This window comes from Nerophis ophidion, linkage group LG04, assembly GCF_033978795.1.
Source record: "Nerophis ophidion isolate RoL-2023_Sa linkage group LG04, RoL_Noph_v1.0, whole genome shotgun sequence".
Lineage (NCBI taxonomy): Eukaryota > Metazoa > Chordata > Actinopteri > Syngnathiformes > Syngnathidae > Nerophis > Nerophis ophidion.
In genome coordinates this window covers 80,852,652-80,871,755 of record NC_084614.1, presented here as the reverse complement: position 1 = coordinate 80,871,755, position 19,104 = coordinate 80,852,652, and the positions used below count along the sequence as shown (strand labels likewise).

Here is a 19,104-nt window from a genome sequence, read left to right as displayed (position 1 = left end):
TACAAACTTTTTTTTTTTCACTGAATTTTTACAAGATAGTTTTTTAAAATGGGATAGGCTGCATCACCCTGAGCACAAGAGGGACGAACAGTAGAAAATGAATGGATGGATGAATTTTTTATACCGATTTTCTCAAACTAAATTTTTTTTTTACGTTTTTTTTTTTACACTGAATTTTTACAAATGTATTTTTTGTACACTGATTTTTTTTTTATACTTAGTTTTTATACACTGATTTTTTTACACACAATTTTTTTTCCACGAAATTTTTGTCTTACTACATTTTTATACACTGATTTTTTTTCTACTGAATTTTACAAACTTTTTTTTTTCCGCTGAATTTTTACAAGATAGTAGTTTTTTTTTTTAAATGGGATAGGCTGCATCACCCTGAGCACAAGAGGGACAAACAGTAGAAAATGAATGGATGGATGAATTTTTTATACAGATTTTCTCAAATTAAATTATTTTTTTACAGTTTGTTTTTTTACACTGATTTTTTACAAATGTACTAAAAAATTTTATACAAATTTTTTATACACTGATTTATTTTGCACTGATTTTTTACAAACATTTTTACTACACTGAAGTTTTACAAACATTTTTCTACACTGAATTTTTGTCATACTAAATTTTTATACACTTAATTTTTTTCCACTGAATTTTACAAACTTTTTTTTTCTTTGAATTTTTACAAGGTACTTCTTTTTACACTGGGATATGCTGCATCCAAAGAGGGACAAAAGGTAGAAAATGAATGGATGGATGCATTTTTTTACACTGATTTTCTTACACTAAATTTTAGAAATTTATTTTTTTCTACACTGAATTTTTGTCATACTACATTTTTATACACTTAATTTATTTACACTGAATTTCCCCCCAAAAATTTTCACTGAATTTCCACAAGATAATTATTTTTACACTGGGATAGGCTGCATCCCCCCTGACCCCAAGAGGGACAAACGGTAGAAAATGAATGGATGGATTAATTTTTTACACTGATTGTCTTGCGCTAAAAAAAATTTTTTTTAAATGTATTTTTTCTAGACTGATTTTTTTTATAGTAAATTTTTATACCCTGATTTTTTTACACTGAATTTTTACAAACATATTTTTTCTACACTGAATTTTTGTCATACTACATTTTTATACACTTAATTTTTTTTACACTGAATTTTACAAACTTTTTTTTCACTGAATTTTTACAATCTAATTATTTTTGCTTTGGGATAGGTTGCATCGCCCCTGACCCCAAGAGGGACAAACGGTAGAAAATAAATGGATGTATGAATTCTTTACACTGATTTTCTTACACAAAAATGTTTCAGTTTTTCTTTTTACACTGAATTGTATTTTTACACCAAATTTTTGCAAAAACATTTTTTAATACACTGGGATAGGTTGCAGTTCCCTATGACCTCTGAGTGGGACAAGCAGTAGAAAATGGATGGATGGATTATTTTTTACACAACATTTTTTAAATTTTTATTTTGCTTTGGTTGTTCCCCCTGTATGTTTTTATCAACTTAATTTTTGGACACTGAAATGTGTACACACTGACTTTTTTTACACTGGGATAGGCTGCAGCTACCTGTGACCCAGAGAGGGACAAGTGGTAGAAAATGAATGGATGGATGAGTTTTTACACTGATTTTCTTTTACTACATTTTTTCAGTGATTTTTTTTACACATAATTTTATTTTTACAACAAATTTTTACCGTGAGTTTTTACAAAAAAACATTTTTTTACACCGGGATAGGTTTCAGCCCCCTTGACCTGTGAGAGGGACAAGCAGTAGGAAATTATTATTTTTGAAGGTTTTTTTCCCACTGAATTTTACAAACTTTCTTTTTCCACTGAATGTTTACAAACATTGTTTTTGCATTGGGATAGACTGCAGCCACCCGTGACCCCTAGAGGGACAAGCGGTAGAAAATTAATGGATGAATGAGTTTTTACACTGGTTTTCTTACACAATTTTTTTTTTTTTTTTTTTTTACACTGAATTTTATTTTTACACCAAGAGGGACAAGCTGTAAAAAAATTTAATGGACAGATGAATTTTGTAGGTTCTTTTACACAGAATTTGTTTCTTACTCAATTTTTTTTACACAAAAATTTTACAAACTGAAACGTTTTTACTGCATTTTTTTAAGGATTTAAAAAAAACTCTAATAGGCTACAGCCCCCTGAAGCCTCAAGAGGGACAAACTGTAGAAAATGGATGGAAGGATAATTTTTGTAAGGTTTTTACACTGAATTTTTTTTTTTTTTTTTACACAAAAAAATTACAAACAGAACCCTTTTTACAAGGAAAATTTTACACTGCATGTTTTTCACATCTTTTTTTTACACTCTGATAGACTGCAGCCCCTGGTTACTCCAAGAGGGACAAGCTGTAAAACAATGGATGGATGGATGAATTTTGTAGGTTTTTTTACACAACAATTTTACAAACAGAACCTTTTTTACACTGCAGTGTTTTTTTAAGGATTTTTTTACACTCTGATAGGCTGCAGGGCCCTGAAACCCATAGAGGGACAAGCTGTATAAAATGGATGGATGGATAACTTTTGTAAGGTTTTTATACACTGAATTATTATAATTTTTTTTGCTCAAAAAATGTTTTACACAAAAATCCTACCAACCGAACCTTTTTTACACTGAACATTTTTACACTGCATGTTTTTCACATATTTTTTTACAGTCGGGTAGGCTTCAGCCCCCTGTAACCGCAAGAGGGACAAGCTGTAAAAAAAAATGGATGGATGGAGGATTTTTGTAGGTTTTTTACACTGAATTTTTTTTTTTTACACAAAAATTTACAAACAGAACCTTTTTTACACTGAAATTTTTTACAGATTTTTTTTTTTGTTTACTCACAATTTTTTTTACACTGAATTTTTTTAAAACAGACTATTTTTTTTTACACTATAATAGGTTCCAGCCCACCCATAACCCCAAGACGAACAAGCGGTAGAAAATAGATAAATGTTTGTTTTTTGTTGTTTTACTTTTTTTTTTTAATTTTACACTGAATTTTTAAACAGTCAAATTCTGCTCCCAAATTTTTATTCAATGAAATTGTTGATATAATTTAATGCAATAAAAATCAGTGTCCAAAAAAGGTTTGGTAATAAAGACACAAAAGAACCTCCGTAACTTGTAGGATGAAAATCGCACTGAATGAGTGCATTTTTTCTGCGTTGGATACAGTTGAGAAATGCAGAACTTTGGAAAAAATTTGTCAATAATCTTCCCAAAAAATTTTACGAAAAAAAATGGAACGTGAGCATTTGTGTCCTGAATGAGCATTGTGATGCTGTAATGGCTTGGAAGAGTTAAAAAAAAAAAAAAAAAAAAAACGTAAATAGAAAAATAAATACATACAAGAAATAACATATTCCTCAGCATTCACACGCAAAAAAACCCCAAACTTATAACTCTTGCTTTTTCATTGAAACGAATCAAATCGGTGCGGCTCACGTGAACGCCTCGTCAGTCAGTGCCAGTCACGTTGACGTCCTTACGATATGTAGATGAGCTGAGGGGGGAGGGGCCTCTATGCGTGACTCCGCCCACGTGGTCCACCACACAAAGTGTCTCCTCTTCCTCTTTGTCTCCCGTCAACGTCACAGCGTCTACGTGCTGGTCTTGGACTCCCATTCCTGGAAAACAACACGCAGGTGAGCACGATGCCCGAGCGATTCTTATTTGTAACGATCTTTAATCAATTTAAAAAAAAAAAAAGGTTTTAGGCACATCGCATTGTTGATCTAGACACAGATGAAAACTGGTGAAAGCAACAAGCAGTATCGCACTAAAATGAACTTGATATCAAACAGGAAGAGGCACCATCACACTGTTACGCAGCAGACAACAACATACGTACACAATGGGAATATTGAACAACAAATCAATGATTGAAGTGAGAAACTTGCCATCCAAACAATACCCCGTTTGTTGACAAGAAGATATGACAGCTATGGAAGCACATTCAATCTCTTTATTAAGCAACGGTAACGCAATCCGGTGAAAAGAATACTGAACAAAAAATGAACAATTGATGTGACAAACTTGCCATCCAAACAATACCCCGTTTGTTGACAAGAAGACATGACAGCACATAGAAGCACATTCAATCTCCTTATTAAGCAGAGGTAACACAATCCGGTGAAAAGAATATTGAACAACAAATCAATGATCGATACGACAAACTTGCCATCCAAACAATGCCCTGTTTGTTGACAAAAAGACATTCAATCACTTTATTAAGCGATGGTAACGCAATCCGGTGAAGAGAATATTGAACAACAAATCAATGATTGAAGTGACAAACTTGCCATCCAAACAATACCCCGTTTGTTGACAAGAAGATATGACCGCTATGAAAGCACGTTCAATCTCTTTATTAAGCTAAGGTAACGCAATCCGGTGAAAAGAATACTAAACAATAAATCAACGGTTGAAGTGGCAAACTTGCAATCCAAACAATACCACGTTTGTTGTCAAAAAGATATGACAGCCAAGGAAGCACATTCAATCTCTTCATTAGGCAAAAGTAACACAATCCGGTATAATGAACAACAAATCAATGATAGAAGTGACAAACTTGTCATCCAAACAATACCCCGTTTGTTGACAAGAAGATATGACAGCACATGTAAGAACATTCAATCCCTTTATTAAGCAAAGGTAACACAATCCGGTGAAAAGAATATTGAACAACAAATCAATGATCGATACGACAAACTTGCCATCCAAACAATACCCTGTTTGTTGACAAAAAGACATGAAGGCCATGGAAGCCCATTCAATCACTTTATTAAGTGATAGTAACGCAATCCGGTGAAGAGAATATTGAACAACAAATCAATGATTGAAGTGACAAACTTGCCATCCAAACAATACACCGTTTGTTGACAAGAAGATATGACCGCTATGAAAGCACGTTCAATCTCTTTATTAAGCAAAGGTAACGCAATCCGGTGAAAAGAATACTAAACAATAAATCAACGGTTGAAGTGGCAAACTTGCAATCCAAACAATACCCCGTTTGTTGACAAGAAGATATGACAGCCATGGAAGCACATTCCATCTCTTTATTAAGCAACAAAACGCAATCCGGTGAAAAGAATACTGAACAACAAATCAATAATTGAAGTGAGAAACTTGCCATGCAAACAATACCACGTTTGTTGTCAAAAAGATATGACAGCCAAGGAAGCACGTTCAATCTCTTCATTAAGCAAAAATAACACAATCCGGTATAATGAACAACAAATCAATGATTGAAGTGACAAACTTGCCATCCAAACAATACCCCGTTTGTTGACAAGAAGATATGACAGCACATGTAAGAACATTCAATCCCTTTATTAAGCAAAGGTAACACAATCCGGTGAAAAGAATATTGAACAACAAATCAATGATTGATACGACAAACTTGCCATCCAAACAATACCCTGTTTGTTGACAAAAAGACATGACGGCCATGGAAGCACATTCAATCACTTTATTAAGCGATGGTAACGCAATCCGGTGAAAAGAATATTGAACAACAAATCAATGATTGAAGTGACAAACTTGGGTGTGCCTTAAAGGCACTGCCTTTAGCAACCCCTACAACCTGTCCTCAAGTCTGTTTTTCCTCCTCACAAACAGCGTGCCGGCCCAGTCACATAATATATGTGGCTTCTACACACATGTAAGTAAATGCAAGGCATACTTGATGAACAGCATACAGGTCACACTGAGGGTGGCCATATAAACAACTTTAACACTGTTACAAATATGCGCCACACTGTGAACCCACACCAAACAAGAATGGCCAACACATATCGGGAAAACATCCGCACCGTAACACAACAAACACAACAGAACAAATACCCAGAACCCCTTGCAGCACTAACTCTTCCGGACCGCTACAATATACACCCCCTCCCCGCCCACCTAACCCCACCTACCTGAGCCCCGACATTAACTGAGCAGTAAAAAGGCCTGAATGGTTGATTTATTCATTATTTTATTTTCAAATGTATTAGCCTCTGGAAAAAGTTAATGTTAACATTTACCTCAAAAGGCTGCAAATACAAAAGAGGCATTCAATTTTTATTTAAATTTGATTTGATATGCCATTGATATTTTTTAATTATTATTATTATTGTTATTTTAAACTAAATTTTGCATGTCACTATAAAGTTATATAAGCCTTGCTTGTTCAATATTCAATGAAAAACTTTTTTGGGTCCCTATTAAAAGATTAATATGTTCAACTTCGGCCCGCGGCTTTGTTCAATTTAAAATTTTGGCCCACTCTGTATTTGAGTTTGACACCCTTGTCTTAAAGGAAGTTGCACCATTAAATGTTAAAGCAAATCCTGCATGTTCTGTGACATTACCGAAAACTGCTATTTAGCAGTAATGAAGTTGTCTGCGACTCCAACTACCATATATAGAAGGATATAGAATGCATCTGACTATTATTTGAAACGGTTTCCCTTTAGGGGACCTGTGTTTTTTGTCCCCATACCGTCAGAGGTCCCCTAAAGGTGTGTAAACAGAGCGATGTCCCCATTAAGTAAGCATTGCCAGAACACACACACTGTTCATACATACTGGGGACCCTGGGGGAAAAAAACAGTTAATATGGCTCATGGGGACCAAATTGAAATCATTTTGCATAATTCACACAAATTTGTACGAGAATGCTGAAGACCATCCATCCATGGATGGATGGAGAATGCTGAAGACCATTTAAAAAAAAAAAAATCAAATTAAATATGACATGATCCTCAGAATACAGCACTACAGCTGTCCTCTTATAAGAAGTTGCACCACTTACATGTTAAAGCAAATCCTGCATCTTCTGTGACATTACCAAAAACTGCTATTTAGCAGTAATGAAGTTGTCTGCGACTCCAACTACCATATATAGAAGGATATAGAATGCATCTGACTATTATTTGAAACGGTTTCCCTTTAGGGGACTTGTGTTTTTTGTCCCCATACCGTCAGAGGTCCCCTAAAGGTGTGTTAACAGAGCGATGTCCCCATTAAGTAAGCACTGCCAAAACACACACACGCACACACACTGTTCATACATACTGGGGACCCTGGGGAAAAAAAAAAAACAGTTAATATGGCTCATGGGGACCAAATTGAAATCATTTTGCATAATTCTCACAAATTTGTACGTGACTGCTGAGGACCATTTAAAAAAAAAAATGCAAATTAAATATGACATGATCCTCAGAATACAGCACTACAGCTGTCCTCTTATAAGAGGTTGCACCACTTACATGTTAAAGCAAATCCTCCATCTTCTGGGACATTACCAAAAACTGCTATTTAGCAGTAATGAAGTTGTCTGCGACTCCAACTACCATAGCTAGAAGGAAATAGAATGGATCTGACTATTATGTAAAAAGCTTTCCCTTTAGGGAACTCGTTTTTTGTCCCCATACCATCAGAAGTACCCTAAAGGTGTGTAAACAGAGCGATGTCCCCATTAAGTAAGCACTGCCAAAACACACACACGCACACACACTGTTCATACATACTGGGGACCCTGGGTAAAAAAACAGTTAATATGGATCATGGGGAGCAAATTGAAATCATTTTGCATAATTCAAACAAATTTGTACGTGACTGCTGAGGACCATTAAAAAAATTAAAATCAAATTAAATATGACATGATCCTCAGAATACAGCACTACAGCTGTCCTCTTATAAGAAGTTGCACCACTTACATGTTAAAGCAAATCCTGCATCGTCTGGGACATTACCAAAAACTGCTATTTAGCAGTAATGAAGTTGTCTGCGACTCCAACTACCATATATAGAAGGATATAGAATGCATCTGACTATTATTTGAAATGGTTTCCCTTTAGGGGACTTGTGTTTTTTGTCCCCATACCGTCAGAGGTCCCCTAAAGGTGTGTAAACAGAGCAATGTCCCCATTAAGTAAGCGCTGCCAAAACACACACACGCACACACACTGTTCATACATACTGGGGACCCTGAGGAAAAAAACAGTTAATATGGCTCATGGGGAGCAAATTGAAATCATTTTGCATAATTCACACAAATTTGTACGTGACTGCTGAGGACCATTTAAAAAAAAATCAAATTAAATATGACATGATCCTCAGAATACAGCACTACAGCTGTCCTCTTATAAAAGGTTGCACCACTTACATGTTAAAGCAAATCCTGCATCTTCAGTGACATTACCAAAAACTGCTATTTAGCAGTAATGAAGTTGTCTGCGACTCCAACTACCATATATAGAAGGATATAGAATGTATCTGACTATTATTTGAAACGATTTCCCTTTAGGGGACTTGTGTTTTTTGTCCCCATACCGTCAGAGGTCCCCTAAAGGTGTGTAAACAGAGCGATGTCCCCATTAAGTAAGCATTGCCAGAACACACGCACACACACTGTTCATACATACTGGGGACCCTGGGTAAAAAAAAACAGTTAATATGGCTCATGGGGACCAAATTGAAATAATTTTGCATAATTCACACAAATTTGTACGTGACTGCTGAGGACCATTTAAAAAAATCAAATTAAATTAAATATGACATGATCCTCAGAATACAGCACTACAGCTGTCCTCTTATAAGAGGTTGCACCACTTACATGTTAAAGCAAATCCTGCATCTTCTGGGACATTACCAAAAACTGCTATTTAGCAGTAATGAAGTTGTCTGCGACTCCAACTACCATATATAGAAGGATATAGAATGCATCTGACTATTATTTGAAACGGTTTCCCTTTAGGGGACCTGTGTTTTTTGTCCCCATACCGTCAGAGGTCCCCTAAAGGTGTGTAAACAGAGCGATGTCCCCATTAAGTAAGCATTGCCAGAACACACACACGGTTCATACATACTGGGGACCCTGGGGAAAAAAAAACAGTTAATATGGCTCATGGGGACCAAATTGAAATCATTTTGCATAATTCACACAAATTTGTACGTGACTGCTGAGGACCATTTAAAAAAAAAAAAAAATCAAATTAAATATGACATGATCCTCAGAATACAGCACTAAAGCTGTCCTCTTATAAAAGGTTGCACCACTTACATGTTAAAGCAAATCCTGCATCTTCTGTGACATTACCAAAAACTGCTATTTAGCAGTAATGAAGTTGTCTGCGACTCCAACTACCATATATAGAAGGATATAGAATGCATCTGACTATTATTTAAAAAGGTTTCCCTTTAGGGGACTCGTTTTTTTGTCCCCATACCGTCAGAGGTACCCTAAAGGTGTGTAAACAGAGCAATGTCCCCATTAAGTAAGCGCTGCCAAAACACACACACACACACACACACACACACACACACACACACACACACACACACGCACACACGCACACACGCACACACGCACACACACACACATACTGTTCATACATACTGGGGACCCTGGGTAAAAAAACAGTTAATATGGTTCATGGGGAGCAAATTGAAATCATTTTGCATAATTCAAACAAATTTGTACGTGACTGCTGAGGACCATTAAAAAAAATCAAAATCAAATTAAATATGACATGATCCTCAGAATACAGCACTTATAAGAAGTTGCACCACTTACATGTTAAAGCAAATCCTGCATCTTCTGGGACATTACCAAAAACTGCTATTTAGCAGTAATGAAGTTGTCTGCGACTCCAACTACCATATATAGAAGGATATAGAATGCATCTGACTATTATTTGAAATGGTTTCCCTTTAGGGGACTTGTGTTTTTTGTCCCCATACCGTCAGAGGTCCCCTAAAGGTGTGTAAACAGAGCAATGTCCCCATTAAGTAAGCGCTGCCAAAACACACACACGCACACACACTGTTCATACATACTGGGGACCCTGGGGAAAAAAAAACAGTTAATATGGCTCATGGGGACCAAATCGAAATCATTTTGCATAATTCACACAAATTTGTACGTGACTGCTGAGGACCATTTAAAAAAACCCAAATCAAATTAAATATGACATGATCCTCAGAATACAGCACTACAGCTGTCCTCTTATAAAAGGTTGCACCACTTACATGTTAAAGCAAATCCTGCATCTTCTGGGACATTACCAAAAACTGCTATTTAGCAGTAATGAAGTTGTCTGCGACTCCAACTACCATATATAGAAGGATATAGACTGGATCTGACTATTATTTGAAACGGTTTCCCTTTAGGGGACTTGTGTTTTTTGTCCCCATACCGTCAGAGGTACCCTAAAGGTGTGTAAACAGAGCGATGTCCCCATTAAGCGAGCATTGCCAGAATACACACACGCACACACACTGTTCATACATACTGGGGACCCTGGGGAAAAACAGTTAATATGGCTCATGGGGACCAAATTGAAATCATTTTGCATAATTCACAAAAATTTGTATATGAATGCTGAGGACCATTTAAAAAAAAAAAACAAATCAAATTAAATATGACATGATCCTCAGAATACAGCACTACAGCTGTCCTCTTATAAGAGGTTGCACCACTTACATGTTAAAGCAAATCCTGCATCTTCTGGGACATTACCAAAAACTGCTATTTAGCAGTAATGAAGTTGTCTGCGACTCCAACTACCATAGATAGAAGGATATAGAATGCATCTGACTATTATTTGAAACGGTTTCCCTTTAGGGGACTTGTGTTTTTTGTCCCCATACCGTCAGAGGTCCCCTAAAGGTGTGTAAACAGAGCAATGTCCCCATTAAGTAAGCATTGCCAGAACACACACACACACTGTTCATACATACTGGGGACCCCGAGGAAAAAAACAGTTAATATGGCTCATGGGGACCAAATTGAAATCATTTTGCATAATTCACACAAATTTGTACGTGACTGCTGAGGACCATTTAAAAAAATCAAATTAAATTAAATATGACATGATCCTCAGAATACAGCACTACAGCTGTCCTCTTATAAGAGGTTGCACCACTTACATGTTAAAGCAAATACTGCATCTTCTGTGACATTACCAAAAACTGCTATTTAGCAGTAATGAAGTTGTCTGCAACTCCAACTACCATATATAGAAGGAAATAGAATGGATCTGACTATTATGTAAAAAGCTTTCCCTTTAGGGAACTCGTTTTTTGTCCCCATACCGTCAGAGGTCCCCTAAAGGTGTGTAAACAGAGTGATGTCCCCATTAAGTAAGCATTGCCAGAACACACACACACACTGTTCATACATACTGGGGACCCTGGGGAAAAAAACAGTTAATATGGTTCATGGGGACCAAATTGAAATCATTTTGCATAATTCACACAAATTTGTACGTGACTGCTGAGGACCATTTAAAAAAAAATCAAATTAAACATGACATGATCCTCAGAATACAGCACTAAAGCTGTCCTCTTATAAGAGGTTGCACCACTTACATGTTAAAGCAAACCCTGCATCTTCTGCGACATTACCAAAAACTGCTATTTAGCAGTAATGAAGTTGTCTGCGACTCCAACTACCATAGATAGAAGGAAATAGAATGGATCTGACTATTATGTAAAAAGGTTTCCCTTTAGGGAACTCGTTTTTTGTCCCCATACCGTCAGAGGTCCCCTAAAGGTGTGTAAACAGAGTGATGTCCCCATTAAGTAAGCATTGCCAGAACACACACACACACTGTTCATACATACTGGGGACCCTGGGGAAAAAAACAGTTAATATGGTTCATGGGGACCAAATTGAAATCATTTTGCATAATTCACACAAATTTGTACGTGACTGCTGAGGACCATTTAAAAAAAAATCAAATTAAACATGACATGATCCTCAGAATACAGCACTAAAGCTGTCCTCTTATAAGAGGTTGCACCACTTACATGTTAAAGCAAACCCTGCATCTTCTGCGACATTACCAAAAACTGCTATTTAGAAGTAATGAAGTTGTCTGCGACTCCAACTACCATATATAGAAGGAAATAGAATGGATCTGACTATTATGTAAAAAGGTTTCCCTTTAGGGAACTCGTTTTTTGTCCCCATACCGTCAGAAGTACCCTAAAGGTGTGTAAACAGAGCAATGTCCCCATTAAGCAAGCACTGCCGGAACACACACACACACGTGTACATACACACCTTCGCCTTCTGCATGACATTGACTTTGGAGGAGGCGTAGAGCGATGGCGGTCGTTTGCGGAGTTCGGACGCGGAGTTGACGGGAATGATGTCGTTGTAAACTTTGTCCACTTTCTTGTCCTGCTTCTGTGTGCGCACACACACACACACACAAACACACACACACACACACACACATGCGAAGGCATCACTGTAAAAACGTTTGGCTGACAGACGGTGAGAACGGCTTCCTACCTTGGAGGTGACGGTGGCGTTTGTGGGCGGAGCCAGCTGTCCCCTGGCCAGTGACTTGCTGAGGTTGTCTTTGACTTCGGTCAGTCGGAGTTCCAGCTCCACCCTCTCCTCCTCCTTCTGCTTGCACAGCACTTCCAGCTGGGCCAGCCGCCGCTCCACGCCGCCATCTTCAAACACACGCACACATTGAGCGCGAGTTTGGGCGGAGGCGGGGCCTCGTCCTCACCTGTCCCGCCGCCGGTCTTCAAGTCCTTCTTCTCCCTGCGCAGGGAGACGAGGGCGCTCCTGAGCCGCTCCTTCTGCCCCTCCAGCTCCTCCCGCTGCGTCAGGTAGCGTCTGGCGTCCTCCTCCGCTCGCAGTTTCCCGTAGCGTCCGTACTGGTTGACGTCTAGCGGTGGGGGGGAAAAGACATGAGGAAGGCCGCCACGTCGGACAAAAAAAGGGCGTGTCCCTCACTGGAGGCGTGTCTTTTGATGGCGGCCTGCTGCTCCGTCTTCTCGGAGTCCCTGCTGGAGAAGGAGGCGTGGCGTCTCACCGGGCCGCCCTTGGCCCTGCCCTCGTCCTCGTCGTCCTGCGGGGACACGCGAGGGTCAAGCGTGCGGCTGACACGTTCGGGCGAAACGGCGAGCTCACCTCCACACTCTCGTAAACGTCGTCATACGTGGCGGGGTCCACGGCGGCGGCGGCGGCGGAGGTGGCCCACCTGAGGCAGCGGCAACGTTAGCGGGTCAAATTAAAGCAGGGCGTGGGGGCGGTGCAGGAGGTCTCACAGGAAGGAGTGTCTGGCGGCGTGGCGTATGTCCGTCAACGTGTCCACGTCGATGTAGTCGTAGTGAAGCTCCTCGGGTAGCGTGGCGCTGCCCGTCTCGGCGAACAGGACCCCCAGCCAGCGTCCCAGCGTCTCCGAGCAGCCGGCCTGGAGGAGGCGCACAGACAAGCGTGGTCGTGACCTAGGCATTTGATATGACCACAATGAAAAAGACTGAAATCATTTCTGGGGGTCCCCAACCAGTAGAGATGCGCGGTTTGCGGTCTCATCCGCGGATAAACCGCGAGTCGGGCGGGTGACATGACGAAAAAATAGATTTTAGATAGATTCGGGCGGGTGGCGGTTGAACCATTTGGAAATATATGACATACATGGTTCAGAGATCGGTAACCTTTACCGTTCAAAGAGCCATTTTGGACCCGTGTCACAAAGCAAAGAAGACATTAGTTGACGTAAACATTCTCAAGAATGTCTGCCGGCAGTCACCCAGTTAATAAGTATTAGGGCGTGCTATGAAGCCTTTGCCTTTGACGCCTTCTACAACATGTACAATTTACTTGCGAGTCCAGCATCATGTTGTGTGTGGCTTCCACTGACACACGCACACGACTAATACTAATATGCGCCACGCTGTGAAGCCACACCAAACAAGAATGACAAACACATTTTGGGAGAAGATCCTCACAGTAACACAACATAAAGGCAACACAACAAATACCCAGAATCCTTTGCATCCATATATATATAATTGCCTATCCGCGCATCTCTAGCAGCCAGGTCCAGGGCGGTGCCCTGGGGGGGGGGGACAAGGAAGGGCAACGCCCCCCAAAGCTCCTGGTTTTTCATCAATTTAACATGCTAAAATTAACAAAGACAGCACCATTTGAAGAAAATATTTTAGTGTTTAAAGACATGAAAACATGATTAACAGAACATACATACCCCAATTATCCTAATGTCTGCCGGCAGTCACCCAGTTAATAAGTATTAGGGCGTGCTATGAAGCCTTTGCCTTTGACACCTTCTACATGTACAATTTACTTGCGAGTCCAGCATCATGTTGTGTGTGGCTTCCACTGACACACGCACACGACTGCAAGGCATACTGGGTGACACAGAGTACACCAATGGTTGTGATATAAACAATTTTAACACTCTTAATAATATGCGCCACGCTGTGAAGCCACACCAAACAAGAATGACAAACATTTCGGGAGAACATCCTCACAGTAACACAACATAAAGGCAACACAACAAATACCCAGAATCCTTTGCATCCATGACAATTCCTGACTATATTATAAACCCCACTAGCAGCAAACCCCGCCACCTCCCCCACCCCCCCGTGCGTCGGTAAGGTGGGCAGGGTTGGAGGCGCGGGGTTGTAAAGTATATTCAGGAAGTATCATGGATGCAAAGGATTCTGGGTATTTGTTGTGTTGCGTTTATGTCGTGTTACTGTGAGGATGTTCTCCCGAAATGTGTTTGTCATTCTTGTTTGGTGTGGCTTCACAGTGTGGCGCATATTAGTAAGAGTGTTAAAATTGTTTATATCACAACCATCAGTGTACTCTCCATCACCCAGTATGTCCTTCAATCTTGTACGTGTGTTTGCGTAAGCTGCATACAGCATGTTGCTGGACGGTCAAACGGTTCGTACATGTTGTTGAAGGTGTCAAAGGCAATGGCTCCACTGCACGCCCTTATTCCCATTATCTGAATGATAACCATCGGATATTCGCGAGAACGTTAGCGGCTCCCATTGCCTTCTTTACTTTTTGACACGGGTCAAACTAGCTCTTTTAGTGGTAAAGGTAGCCGACTCCGGATATACAACTACGGGCGGGCGGATGTGGTTCTGATAAAATGGCGGGTGGATGACGACTTTAGTGATGTGGTTGCGGATGATATAATTGCCTATCCGCACATCTCTACCAGCCAGGTCCAGGGCGGTGCCCTGGTGGGGGGATAAGGGGGACAACGACCCCCCGAAGCTCCTGGTTTTTCATCAATTTAACATGCTAAAATTAACAAAGACAGCACCATTTGAAAAAAATATTTTAGTGTTTAAAGACATGAAAACATCATTAACAGAACATACATACCCCAATTATCCTAATGTCTGACGGCAGTCACCCAGTTAATAAGTATTAGGGCGTGCTATGAAGCCTTTGCCTTTGACACCTTCTACAACATGTACAATTTACTTGCGAGTCCAGCATCATGTTGTGTGTGGCTTCCACTGACACACGCACACGACTGCAAGGCATACTGGGTGATACAGAGTACACTAATGGTTGTGATATAAACAATTTTAACACTCTTACTAATATGCGCCACGCTGTGAAGCCACACCAAACAAGAATGACAAACACATTTCGGGAGAACATCCTCAAAGTAACACAACATAAAGGCAACACAACAAATACCCAGAATCCTTTGCATCCATATATATATATATATATAATTGCCTATCCGCGCATCTCTACCAGCCAGGTCCAGGGCAGTGCCCTGGTGGGGGGGCAAGGGGGGGCAACGCCCCCCCGAAGCTCCTGGTTTTTCATCAATTTAACATGCTAAAATTAACAAAGACAGCACCATTTGAAAAAAATATTTTAGTGTTTAAAGACATGAAATCATCATTAACAGAACATACATACCCCAATTATTCTAATGTCTGCCGGCAGTCACCCAGTTAATAAGTATTAGGGCGTGCTATGAAGCCTTTGCCTTTGACGACTTCTACAACATGTACAATTTACTTGCGAGTCCAGCAACATGTTGTGTGTGGCTTCCACTGACACACGCACACGACTGCAAGGCATACTGGGTGATACAGAGTACACTAATGGTTGTGATATAAACAATTTTAACACTCTTACTAATATGCGCCACGCTGTGAAGCCACACCAAACAAGAATGACAAACACATTTCGGGAGAACATCCTCACAGTAACAACATAAAGGCAACACAACAAATACCCAGAATCCTTTGCATCCATGACAATTCCTGACTATATCATACACCCAAAGCCTTGAAACCTCGTGATCCATAGTCAATATTATCACGACACCACGTGCACAAAACCTTTCCGGGACGATCGATTTTCCGAATAAAAATCGCCAAACAAAGTCGTAACTTCCTTCTTCCCAACAGTATCAGTGATTTCCCTTTCCATCCAGTCCCATCGAAAATTATTTTTGACATGTTTATCAATTTATTTTACTCGTGAAGCGTCCTTTCTCTCGAGAACCGACATCGTTTACATTTGGAAAATAGCGGTGATGACGTCATGATTCATAACAGATGTCCTGATTGGTCACAAGGAACATATCGACCAATCAACAACTACGGCGTAATGTTATATTACAACACTCCCCCCCCCCCCCCCCCCCCCCCCGAGATTAAAAAAGACAGAATTCCGACTTTAGACGGAAAAACCACATGCCTGGTGACCGTCAGCCGCGCTGATGATGTCACACGTTTACCTCCAAGGACGCCAGCTCCACGCCTCCCTGAAGGATGCGGAAGGAAAAGGGATGCTTGGGGCCACAGTCCCCCGGGACCACCTCGGCCCCCCTCAGGGGGACCACCATGACGGGAGGCCGCTGGTCCCCCGGGTCCCTCAGCAGGTGCAGGCTCCCCGCTCGCACCGCGCACCAGCGATCCTTCCAGACTCCGCCCACGCACACGCTCAGATAGCCTGGGGGGGGGAAAGGCGGAGACATTACGACGGCCGCGTTTGCAGGTGGCGCCGAGGCTCACCGCAACGAGGGTCGTCATGGTGACCGGAGGGCGTCTTGCGTTTGGAGAAGGTGATGATTTGGTTGATCTTCTTCCCGGCCGCTCGGCTCATCGATCCCGTCAGCTCCGAGAATGCACCGCGTTTTCCTTTGCCTGAAATCAAACAGTACATCAGTGGTGATGTCACAGTGCACCTGGGGGGGCGGAGCCTCACGTGATGCCATTCCCTCTTTACGCATCCAAATCCAACATACATGTGTTTAATTTGTCTTTTACTGTTAAACAGGAGTGTGTGTGTGTGTGTGTGTGTGTGTGTGTGTGTGTGTGTGTTCAGCATCCATCACTTCCTGTGATGTCCGCGGAACACAATACCTGGAAGAGGACAGGAAGGACGTCATATCTGCTCACGTCTCACATCCTGTCGCTCTTTCACTCAGTAAACACGAGACAGAAGACAACTACTAACCTTGTTAAATACAATTAATTATAACAACTACTAATCTTATGAAACGCACTCATTTTAACAACTACTAATCTTGTTAAATGCAACTAATTATAACAACTACTAATCTTGTTGAATACATCTAATTATATCAACTAGTAATCTTATGAAACACACTCATTTTAACAAGTAATTATAACAACTACTAATCTCGTTAAATACAACCAATTATAACAACTACTAATCTTGTTGAGTACATCTAATTATATCACCTACTAATCTTATTAAATACAACTAATTATAACAAATAATACTTTTATGAAATACAACTAATTATAAACACTACTAATCTTATTAAATACAACTAATTATAAACACTACTAATCTTATTAAATACAACTAATTATAAAAAAACAACCTAATCTGGTTAGATACAAGTAATTATAACAACTACTAATCTGGTTGGATACAACTAGTTATAACAACTACAAATCTTATTAAATACAGCTAATTACAATAACTACTAATCTTGTTAAATACAGCAACTTATAACAACTGCTAATCTTGTTGAATAAAACTAATAACTACAAATCTTATTAAATACAGCTAATTATAATAGCTACTAATCTCGTTAAATACAGCAAATTATAACAACTACTAATCTTGTTGAGTACAACTAAATATAGCAACTACTAATCTTATTAAATACAGCAAATTTTAACAACTACTAATCTTGTTGAATACAACTAATTATAACAACTACTAATCTTGTTGAATACAACTAATCATAACAACTACTAATCTTATTAAATAGAACTAATTATAAACACTACTAATATGGTTAAATACAACTAATTATGACAACTAATCTTATTAAACACAACAAATTATAGCAACTACTAATCTTGTTGTATACAACTAATTATAACAACTACTAAACTTATTCATTACAACTAACAATCTTGTTAAATACATCAAATTATATCAACGACTAATCTTTTTAACTTCAAGAAATTATTACAAATATTAATCTTGTTAAATGCAACTAATTATAACAACTACAAAATCTTATGAAATACAACTAATTATAACAACTACTAATCTTGTTGAATACAACTAATTATAACAACTACTAATCTTATTAGATACAGCTAATTATAACAACTACTAATCATATTAAATAATTCTAATTATAACAAATACTAATATGGTTGAATACAACTAATTATAACAACTACTAATATGTTTGAATACAACTAATTATAACAACTACTAATCTTATTAAATACAACTAATTATAACAACAACTAATCTTATTAAATAGAACTAATTATAAACACTACTAATATTGTTAAATACAACTAATTATAACAACTATCTTTTTAAATACTACAAATTATAGTAACTACTAATCTGGTTGAATACAACTAATTATAACAACTACTAATCTTATTAAATACAACTAATTAAAAACACTACCAATACTGTTAAATACAACTAATTATAACAACTAATCTTATTAAAAACAACAAACTATAACAACAACAAATCTTGTTGTATACAACAAATTATAACAACTAATACATTTATTAATTACAACTACTATTCTTGTTGAATACATCAAATTATAACAACTACTAATCTGGTTAAATACAACTAATTACAACAACTAATAATCTCATTGAATACAACTACTTATAACAACTACTAATCTTATTAAATACAACTAAATATAAACAATACTAAGATTGTTAAATACAATTAATTATAACAACAACTAATCTTATTAAATACAACAAATTATAAC

The 19,104-nt window shown here is 38.7% G+C and overlaps 1 protein-coding gene across 4 annotated transcripts in view; it reads right to left on the bottom strand.

Moving 5' to 3' along the window:
- Nucleotides 1-3,501: 3,501 nt before the first annotated feature.
- Nucleotides 3,502-19,104, bottom strand: part of LOC133552017 (actin filament-associated protein 1-like 1) — a 53,988-nt gene continuing 38,385 nt past the window's right edge. For all 4 annotated transcript variants that reach the window (XM_061899257.1, XM_061899259.1, XM_061899258.1 and 1 more), the window contains exons 11-19: nt 16,877-17,008; nt 16,600-16,814; nt 13,112-13,257; nt 12,975-13,044; nt 12,798-12,912; nt 12,568-12,729; nt 12,342-12,508; nt 12,108-12,233; nt 3,502-3,672 (exon numbers count right to left, since the gene is read on the bottom strand). In XM_061899257.1, coding sequence (XP_061755241.1) covers nt 3,646-3,672; nt 12,108-12,233; nt 12,342-12,508; nt 12,568-12,729; nt 12,798-12,912; nt 12,975-13,044; nt 13,112-13,257; nt 16,600-16,814; nt 16,877-17,008 — 1,160 coding nt within the window. In that variant the 3' untranslated portion in view covers nt 3,502-3,645. The remainder of the gene's footprint in view (nt 3,673-12,107; nt 12,234-12,341; nt 12,509-12,567; nt 12,730-12,797; nt 12,913-12,974; nt 13,045-13,111; nt 13,258-16,599; nt 16,815-16,876; nt 17,009-19,104) is intronic.